Below are 9,656 nucleotides of genomic sequence, written 5' to 3'. Positions count from 1 at the left end.
AGCTCCATGTTTCAGCCACTTCCTGGCTGTGAGAGGAGGGTGACCATCAGGGATGTGTTTGGCCTGACAGACTCCAAACCTCGTCCAAAAACGAGACTACAGTTAACCGCTGGCAACACGATCACAGGTGTTTATACATGATGGTTTTGACTATTGAAGATGAATCTTGTGGGGTCTTAAAAACACCCACACCAGTAGAAATACACATTTTTGAGCTGAAAGACAATGGGCAGAGCTTACCCATGATGTTGCGCAACAGTGTAAGTCACTAAGTCATAGTTTTAGTCAAAGTATGATATATTTGGGCTTGAAGTGCCAGATCCAAACGTGTGACTTCAGATGTTTCCGTGAGTCTTACGTGTCTTTTCCTATGGAGATGACGTGCAAATTACTTCCAGCCTACGTTTCATTTCAGGGCTGGGTTTTAATTAAACATTACCACCCACCAGCATGGCAATATCTATTAATCAGAAACACCTGCTGCAAAGTTTCCTATTCACGACTTGTCTGAGAGCCAAACAGCTTTTCTTTGTAGCCTACACTTGGTTTTCCACTAGATAAAGTCAAAATTGGCTACATCGTACAAATTCATGAAAACAAAAATGAGCTTTTTGTTCTTTAAGGTTATGGTTAGGCTAAGGTTAGCAGTATGGTTAAGGTTAATATGAGAATTCAGTTTAAAATCTGATTTACAAAAAACAAAATGTAGAAATAGACAGGGTTTATGGCTGTGGCAACTAGTGACGACCCTACACTTGACCGCTTTGCCATGGAGCAAATTAAAATGTGAAAACTGCACCTCCCCTTTTAACAGCAAATTACCATAATCGATACATTTCACTTATTGAGCTAGTCTGCCTTTCACAACTGAAATGGTGCGCACATAACTTTCATGAGCTGGCTAAGGTTAGCATGCTAGCTAGTTACACTGACAGCTGTCAGTCAGTGCCCCATTTGTTGATATTTCTCTGCTACACATGGAAATCACTACAATCCCATCCCCAATTCCTGAATAAGTATTAGCAGCCTGCGCCAGTCTTCTAGGTGGAACCTAAACAAGAATGTACGCTTTAGGACAGGAATTACTCGAAATAGGTGCAACAACTTCCTCTGAGGTGGGCTTTTAAACATTTGCTTGAGTTGACAAGAAAAACTGTGCCAAAAACAAATTACCATGATATAAAATATACTTTATTATGCTAATATGGTAAAAAATACATAATTAGTGCTTTACGTGATGCATTTAGGCAGACATTTGACATAAATAATTTAATATAAACAATTTAATCCTCATCAGATCATCAAAATATGGCTTCTCATTTAGCAGCAAATTAATAAATGTATAACTGCCGCTCTAAAGCGTCAAATTCATCCAGAAGACAAGACTCACTTGAAAATACATATGTAAACGTTCCGATTGGACAGTTTTGTTATTGGTAGCAGAACAGTCAAAGGGGATTGGTTAGGGGTTAGAGGTGAAAGGTGAGGTTCATACTCTCTCCTGCATTAATGCGTACTAGCCGGGTCTGTTGCTGTGAGTCCTGCGTTCCCGCGGTAATCGCATAGGTACCTGGAGACACCTCAATGTGGAAATCCTCAGGTGATGACCGTGCCTGGAGAAACGCATACCTTAGTATCTCAAACACACGACTATGACAAGTAAAGCCATTTCAAATGGAATGTTTGTGTTGACTTTCACCATTTGAATGTATGGGATCTGTCCTAAACTTCTAAATGTACAATGACAGGTTGCTGCCCTTAGGAGGCTGTAACTTTGCCTTACATGTTTCCTGATCTGCAGTGAGGTCCCTGTGCATTGGTGAGATTGAGAATGGTATCTGCACACATGGATTCTCTCAGTTTCCATAGGCTCAGTCTCTGATGTGTAAAAGTTCTGTAATACAAACAAAAATTCACCCAGCATTCACAAATGCGTGCACCAAATAAGGGCAATAGGATTGGGTTGGAGCACATACAATACCTTGCATTGATATGTTGTCTGAGCCATGAATTCCACTATGGTCTCAAAAGCATCATCCATGCTTGTGTGTGCTGAGTTTCCCAGAACCTATAATATGGACAGTTGGGGATGATATGATAAAGACACATAGAAGTTTACAAAAATACTCAATAGTCCATATAGTTCATAGAATTCTGAGAGAAGACATAAAAACAATTACACGTAGGCCTACCTCACTCCCGGCGCTGCCATCCGTTGGTGTTGTATTGGGAGACGGACTCACACTCGTCCAGTCTACGCTCTGTCTCGACGCTCGCTCCAGTACTTCCAGGCCGAGTCTGGCGGAGCGGCGCAGGGATGACTCCAGCTGCCAGGCTTGAGTTGCCATGCGAAAATCTCAAATCTCTGCCGTACCCGAGACACCGACAAACGACCCTTTCATGACAAGGAGTAACATTGTAGCGTACTGTTAACGTAACACAACGCTGACGTCACAACCTCCCTTGGTTTGTAGTGCGTTGTAGTTATGTGGGTGCGTATCATACATATGACAGAGCACGAGCAGCTATGCAACGTGCAGTGAGCACTCGATTAGATCCCTAGAAATTCGAGAATATAATGTTTAACATTAATTCATTACATCCTATCGTATGAATTTGTGTGGACGAGACAAACAATTTATTCACGTAAAGTTACTTACCCAAACACTTGCGCCTGTTTTGGTTACTTTTGCGCGCACTAAACTTGCCGTAAAGATTACGTCGTCACATTTCCGGTCTAGGACACCGCCCTTATCTGGATTGGCTCAAACCAGCTCATTCTCTCAGCAAATTAGTCCTGTATTATGGCAAGTGTCACGATATTTCAAATAAATGGTCAAATATTGAACATTATTTAAAAATGGGCATTGTTCAATTGATGTGCTGTGAAATGGTTAGAATGCTGGATGTAATAATGTCTAGTTTCAAGAATGTTCTCTCTTAGGTTGTTTTAATATACTTATGTAACAGACCACTTTCACAAAGATATCAAATACCAAAACGACATAGGTTTGCCAACTTATAGCAGACAATTCTAGAGATCAAAATAACTGCCAAATGAGTGACACAGCAGTCTAAGGCACTGCATCTCAGTGAGGCGCCACTAGACACCCTGGTTTGAATCCAGGCTGTATTACAACCGGTCGTGATTGGGAGTCCCATAGGGCGGTGCACAATTGGCCCAGCGTCATCCAGGTTTGGCCATCATTGTAAATAAGAAATGGTTCTCTACTGTCTTGCCTAGATAAAAGGTTAAATAAAATACATATTTGACTCAGCAGTACTCAAACCCTGGTCTTGCAAAACCATTTGGGTACAGGTTGACCCAGCCAACCACTGACACCCCATTCATCCAATTATCTAGAGTTAATGTAATCAAGGCAATTTGTAGATCAGTGAATCTGTCCAGGCAGCAATATCTCAAACACAGCGATTCCCAACTGGTGTGTCACAGTGTGAGTATAAATGTAATAAAAAAATACATCTGAATTTAAAACCAAGACTACGTATAATTTAATAACTCGATCTCTCAATTTCCCTGCGTTTAATAGAGCTATTAGCACTATTCAGCAGATTTGTAGTCCCAAACCAGTGAGTTTAACATTCAAGATAACTGCTAGTTACTATCAATATAGCAGTAAAAATATTTTTCCAGCTTGCATTTAGGCATAAAAAAAATGTGCTGCAAATATTGGGTGACAGACATTGTTAAATTAACTTGGGTCCCGAGGCAAAACCAATTGAGAACCACTGCTCTAACACCTTAATTAGCCTAGACAGATGTGTACATGTTGAGTTGGAACAAGTCCGCACACCCTGTAGCTACCAGGAACAGGGTTAGTGACCAATGGCAAAGGCATTCTATGCAGCAAATCAATACATTCTCAGTTCCTTGCGCAACAACTATTACCCAACAATGTGTGAGATAAGCTTCAGACAACATTTACATCTTCAACAGACCACAAGACAAAGCCAATCCAATTTATACAGTTTATTCTTGCAAAAAACATTGACAGGAGCTTATGCCATCAGCACGCAGGCTCCTCCCACTGCCTTGATCTTCTCCTCTGCCCGTCGACTGAAGAACTTTGCCTTGACGATCACAGGCTGCTTGGGCAGCTTGCCTTTGCCCAGCACTTTGAAGTAGCCCTGTGGAGACAGAACCAACATTGCTTAACACATCTACACAAAAAGTTAGACATCTCATTGAGTCGCCCACCTTCCCACAAAGTCAGTCCTATTAAGTACATGGCCCTAAATGCTGCATCTGCTAAATGAATGATTCCAAAACAATAGGCAGCAGATCCAGTTACACAAGTATACAGACCTCAGACCTTAAAGACATGCATGGCCATCTCGAACTACTAGCTACCGGCTATATCCACTTGATAAACCCTCACAGCAGCTCCTTTCACACCAATGCCAGTCTAAGATTCAGTGCCAGAGGTCAGCATGGCTACAACAAACTTGATTTTTAAGTCTAAACCATTGACACCCTGGAGCTACTGGTCAAGAAGTCCATGTTATTCAACAACCGCAGCAGGCCGTCATTTGTGCAAGCCTCTAATTAGGGATTTCATTACATCAGTTTAGTTTGAATGGCCAGCTAGTACACAAGCAAGTTCTCCACAGCCCAAAGTTAGATAATTCTGCATGACAGAGTGTAAAGGCCAAGAGCTCCTGCTCAAACATGGCTCTAGAACAGTCCTGGCAACAATGTATAACACTTGTAACTGTCCATGTGGCCGATTGACCTATTACAGGGCCAGCCGGTGAATAGGAACAGTCTTCACTCTTAGAGAACTCTAGCACACCAAAACAACGGTGTTTGTCAAGATGTGACTCTGAGTCTCTGACAGCACCACTCCATGTGGCTTACCTAACACAAAGCTATTTATAAGCCACTAACCAGGGGAATGATTACCTGAACCAGGTGTGTTAGCACAGGGCTAAATAAAAGGCCTGTAGAGTAGACTGGTCATATTCAAAAAATGCCATAATATTGCTATAACTGGAGGAAAGTCAAATTGTTCCTCAAATAAATCCAAATCTACCTTCAAAAACCATAACACTTAAGGGAGAATATATGTATGAACCAGCACCGTCGCCTGGGACCAGACATATGGTGCTCTGGGGAAGACACTTACAGCGCGCACGGCATCAATGATGGGTGCAGGGCCTTCGGGCTTCTTGGCGTAGTTGAGCCTGGTCTGCTCGCTCACGAGCGTCCACAGTTTGTCCAGGTTGACAGTGGGGCAGTGCACGGTGTTCCTCTTGAGATGGTAGTGTCTCATGCCCACCTTACCAAAGTACCCAGGGTGGCTGTGGAAGCACAGAGACCAGACATGTCAAACATATTGTATCACACCAAATTCTTACTGGTGATGAAGTTGAAGCGCAGTCTTAACACTCATGACAATGTAATCAATAGATGACATCAGAAGTGGTGGGATTGAAAATCCTCCAGAAAGCAAAACCCATCAACAAAAACAGGACTTTGTATGTGTTGTCAATAGTAACTTCACAGCATGACAGGGCAACCTGTTGCACAAAATGAACGCGACAAGGAATTATTTCATCCTACAGCCTTCAGTAAAGTGAGCATTTTTTAAAACATGACTAATATAGATGTGTTGACAAAACTATCAACACTTGTAACTGCCCATGTGGGTGACTAGCCTATGAGAGGGGCCAGTCGGTGAATAGGACCAGTCTTCACTCTTAGAGAACTCTAGCACACCAAGACAATGGTGTTTGTCAAGATGAGACTCTGAGTCTCTGATAGCGTCACGCACTATGCTGAGGATCACTCCCTCTTAAAAAACACAACATTTATAATGTTTTCTTACTACTCAAGCCACCAAACAATGCAGTGTACACCTACAGTAAAGGTTCACAATGAATGTTAAATCGTTTCTTACTAAAAAGAAAAGTGGAAAAGTACTCTACTCACTATTTGTCGAAGTTAATTCTGTGGTGATGCATGCCACCGGCATTACCACGACCTCCAGGATGCTTCCTGTGTTTGCCTAGGATGAGAGAAACAGTATTCACACGTTTTGCAATAGCTACCATTACTATCCACAAGTATCACCAATGTTGACCATGCTCAACTCACCGATACGACCATGTCCGTGGCTGACGTGCCCTCGGAGCTTCCTGGTCTTGGTCTTCTTGGTAGGCTGCAAGACATACATTTACTTTAGGATAACAAAATAAATATCCTGAATGGACAACATGTAGGAGACATTTAACCATGTCAACAACCAAACAGAATACTTCATGACCGGGCAAGAACGAGAAATAGAACACATACGCTCGAGGTTCAACTTCGCTTCAAGCTACCCTACTTATGGCAGGTAACGTTAGCGACTAATAGATTAGCTAGTAAACTAAACTACCACAACATAGATGTGGTCATAATGGCTAATGTTGCAAGTATTTCTATATAAAATATTTTATAAGAACTGTTCACTTGAGTTTCGTGACAGAATTAAGAATTTACGAAATTGTAACATTGTCAGTAAACGTGGGTCGCTACCAAGCAAAGGCCTGTATCTAACATTCGGGAGAGCTCGCCGGTTTACAACATTTTTCTAACGTATTCTCCTTAATAATGACAATGGATAGGGACAATGTCTATAACATATAAGACAACTAAACAAACTTGTGATTTTTCTACTCGTACAACACAGGATGGACATAGATTTAAACCTAATTTTACAGCAGCAGTATACACGACGACACTTACCATCTTGGAGGAGAGGTGAAAGAGGAATGGGAATCTGAAATCTCACGGTTTTGTACGAGATTTACGTTCCGACAACTTTCATAGAAACCAACAGCGACATCAGACGGACACCAAGAGGAATACAGAATAAACATAGATCATTTGACCTCGTTAATGAAACAGTGACATTAATTCCTGAATTAGAATGAGAATTCTGTTTTCCCCCAACCAAAACCAAATGATTAACCTTTGTAGGCCTGCATCAAACTGAAGTGAAATTAAAAGTCAATAGGCAGTCTGTAATTTCTAATTAATCAGAAATATTTCATGGGGTATTTCCTCTATGATCTGTTTATGTCACACGTGTAGCAGAGAGAGAGAGAGAGAGAGAGAGAGAGACTGTAGCAAATATCTCACTTGGAGTAACACCAAGTTAATTTATGTTCATGGTAGTACTGTACAGAATTGGGCAGCTCATGATTTATCGTATTTTCCAGCATAGTAGGTGGCGGCATGCACTTAAACGGTTGTTTGCGGACCGCCATGTAATCATAGAAGAAGACGACCACCAAATTCAACCCAAGTTATTTTTTCATTGAAGAAGAACCAACTCAGTGGTGTAGTGCAGGGTATACTCACGTTCTTTTCAGTAGCCTAGGCATTGTGTATACTCACCTCTTAATCCCCATAGATGTGTTTCAAAGTAGTGTAGTGGAGGTATATGCTGTATCAATTAATAAGGGTGATGGAACAGATCAGAATGTTTAGCTTAAAATGTTGATAAAATATCATTTATTCACAATTCAAGCGCAGCAATGTGCGCAAGAGCAAATGTTCCAACATTCTATTTGCGGGAAAACAACATTTTAAAATGCGCAATTCACGTGAGCTGTTTCATTAACAGAGATGAACATATCCGTTAGAACGTTAGAGAGGGGAGATGCAATCATCATGGGTTACTAATATGACTATGATAATCTCTTTGGCTGCTAGACAATTTGATTTGAAAACCAATAGAAAAGGAGAGCGCATAAGAGGAACTGTTTATAAAATATTTCCCTCAACATTTCTATGGTTGGACTTTGAAGCAAGTTAAATACATGTCTTACCTGTTGCCTCATATGAAGTAAAACGTCAAGGTTTCAAACAATTAAGGAACAGGAAAAATATAGCGATGCTAATGATAGGCCTAAACTTCCGGAAAGGCTTTCCCAAAAACCTTCAATTAAATGTTAACTAGCTACAAAGTAGCCTACGACTAACTTTTACATTTTTTATTTATTTAACTAGGCAAGTCAGTTAAGAACACATTCTTATTTACAATGACTGCCTGCCAAAAGGCCTCCTGTGGGGACGTGGGCTGGGATAAAAAATATAGGACAAAATACACATCACGACACTGCATAAACAGAAACCGAAGACAACAACATAACATGGCAGCAATACATCACGTGAAGAAGCCACCACTTTCAGTAAGAGTGTCCATGATTGAGTCAAATTCTACCTGGCAGAATTATATCATGATTATTTGCATCAATCCAGTGGCCATTTGTTTTGCGAACGCCATCTCATGTGCACTACAGAAAGACAGCTAACCAAACAACAGTGTTGGTGCTTGCAGACTTGAATTAAAGGGTAACTACACTCAAAAATCTAAATGTCTTAGATTTTTTTCAGACCTCAAAAGTGGTCACCTGATGTGGTTTAAACATGGTTGTGGACTTATAATAAAGTGCGACTTTGAGAGCAAAAACCTGAATAAAAAATAAATAAATCTGAAACCGGTGAAATTCTGACTCTGTTGACAGCCTCATTTATCTTTTTTCAGTAGTAGGCCTACTATTAGCCTACTTGCACAGTACATATTGGGTTGGCCTGACTGTGTAATACCAATATAGGATTCATCATTTTAGGTCCTTCAGATTACGTGTCACTGTTTCTTATAGATTTGTTTTACACAGGGCGCCTTCCTTTGCCGGGTGGGCTGTTAAGGACATTTTTGGCAAAATTAGAGTATGTCTACTTCTCCAGGCACCACTGAACCCACGGGTTCTATTTATCTTTGATGGAACACGTGAGTGATTTTCTCTGTAATGCATTTTAAAGAGGTTGCTTTTTGGACATGTTACTAATATGTTTTGATGAGGGGACTATAGGAGTAGTAGCCCGTCTCAGATGATGGCTTCATATTAAGGCTCCGTTATGTGATGTTGTAGCCTACTTCCCTGTATTGTTTAAGATGAACATACAGTATAGCATATTTATCTTATTGTGATGTTGTTCTCAGTCGTATTACATCACAAGCAGTTCAACAGTGTAAGCCACACAGAGATCTTATTAAATGTAAGTTCTAATATGTCATTCTACGGTAAGCCACATGCAGCCTACTACATTTCCATCTACAGGAGGTGCATGTGAGTTATGGATTTCACAAGAATCAATTTTACACTGAGTGAATTTACTATTACTTTTGCCGTGCTGTGCAGACTGTGATGTCAAGTCCAGAGTGTGTGTGCCCTCTGCAAGAAGAGGTGGTTGTGCAAAAAGTGCACCAACAAACACCATTCCCATCATACAACTAACAATCCTACCTGCAGGTTTGTGGCCCCTGTGAAAATGCACCAGCATTATCACCAACCCCAGCAAAGAGTAGTACCATCACTCACATAGACCAATCACACTTAAATAGTCACATGATGGCTTGGACCATTGTAGGCATACAGCAGGCACATCTTATAGACAATGCACAAATTAACACATATCAGCCTTACCAAATGGCCGGGGTCCCAAACAACGTACAGCTGCAGGCATACCACGACAATGCCACTGCCAACATACACATGAGCGACGCCCCTCGGGAGCAGCGAAGGCTTCTGGAGAACGGTCATTTCTCAGTTATTGTTTTCATATCTACAAAAAATAAGCT

At 41.0% G+C, this 9,656-nt stretch overlaps 2 protein-coding genes and 2 non-coding genes across 5 annotated transcripts; all 4 read right to left on the bottom strand.

The window, feature by feature from the left end:
* Positions 1-1,173: 1,173 nt before the first annotated feature.
* Positions 1,174-2,751, bottom strand: akip1 (A kinase (PRKA) interacting protein 1). 2 transcript variants are annotated; one of them, XM_039017240.1, is made up of 5 exons: positions 2,661-2,751; positions 2,193-2,395; positions 1,982-2,068; positions 1,784-1,894; positions 1,174-1,613 (listed from the first exon to the last, which is right to left on the bottom strand). In XM_039017240.1, exons 2-5 carry the CDS (start codon positions 2,346-2,348, stop codon positions 1,470-1,472), a joined length of 498 nt encoding a protein of 165 aa, XP_038873168.1. In that variant the 5' UTR covers positions 2,349-2,395; positions 2,661-2,751; the 3' UTR covers positions 1,174-1,469. The 2 variants fall into 2 exon arrangements, with proteins under 2 accessions (XP_038873168.1, XP_038873169.1); XM_039017241.1 differs by having other exon boundaries at positions 2,193-2,559; positions 2,661-2,724.
* Positions 2,752-3,976: 1,225 nt separating this feature from the next.
* Positions 3,977-6,817, bottom strand: LOC120066116 (60S ribosomal protein L27a). The gene is made up of 5 exons (XM_039017242.1): positions 6,752-6,817; positions 6,119-6,182; positions 5,954-6,029; positions 5,148-5,322; positions 3,977-4,149 (listed from the first exon to the last, which is right to left on the bottom strand). The coding sequence occupies exons 1-5, from the start codon at positions 6,752-6,754 to the stop codon at positions 4,021-4,023; spliced, it is 447 nt and encodes a 148-aa protein (XP_038873170.1). The 5' UTR covers positions 6,755-6,817; the 3' UTR covers positions 3,977-4,020.
* Positions 4,726-4,856, bottom strand: LOC120066875. Its single transcript, XR_005478854.1, has one exon. It is a non-coding gene; the product is annotated as a small nucleolar RNA SNORA3/SNORA45 family (small nucleolar RNA).
* LOC120066876 lies at positions 5,651-5,782 on the bottom strand. Its single transcript, XR_005478855.1, has one exon. It is a non-coding gene; the product is annotated as a small nucleolar RNA SNORA3/SNORA45 family (small nucleolar RNA).
* Positions 6,818-9,656: the final 2,839 nt, after the last annotated feature.

Source organism: Salvelinus namaycush, chromosome 21 (genome assembly GCF_016432855.1).
Source record: "Salvelinus namaycush isolate Seneca chromosome 21, SaNama_1.0, whole genome shotgun sequence".
Lineage (NCBI taxonomy): Eukaryota > Metazoa > Chordata > Actinopteri > Salmoniformes > Salmonidae > Salvelinus > Salvelinus namaycush.
This window is presented reverse-complemented; position numbering and strand designations above follow the sequence as displayed.

Excerpts from the sequence above, each read along its gene's own strand:
- akip1 (XM_039017240.1), bottom strand. The coding sequence starts at position 2,348 with ATGGCAACTCAAGCCTGGCAGCTGGAGTCATCCCTGCGCCGCTCCGCC. Across the intron at positions 2,069-2,192 it reads ATGGCAGCGCCGGGAGTGAG|GTTCTGGGAAACTCAGCACA; the intron begins GTAGGCCTACGT and ends TCCATATTATAG. Across the intron at positions 1,614-1,783 it reads CACTGCAGATCAGGAAACAT|GCACGGTCATCACCTGAGGA; the intron begins GTAAGGCAAAGT and ends GCGTTTCTCCAG.
- LOC120066116 (XM_039017242.1), bottom strand. Across the intron at positions 6,030-6,118 it reads CCACGGACATGGTCGTATCG|GCAAACACAGGAAGCATCCT; the intron begins GTGAGTTGAGCA and ends CTCTCATCCTAG. Across the intron at positions 4,150-5,147 it reads TCATTGATGCCGTGCGCGCT|GGCTACTTCAAAGTGCTGGG; the intron begins GTAAGTGTCTTC and ends CTGTCTCCACAG.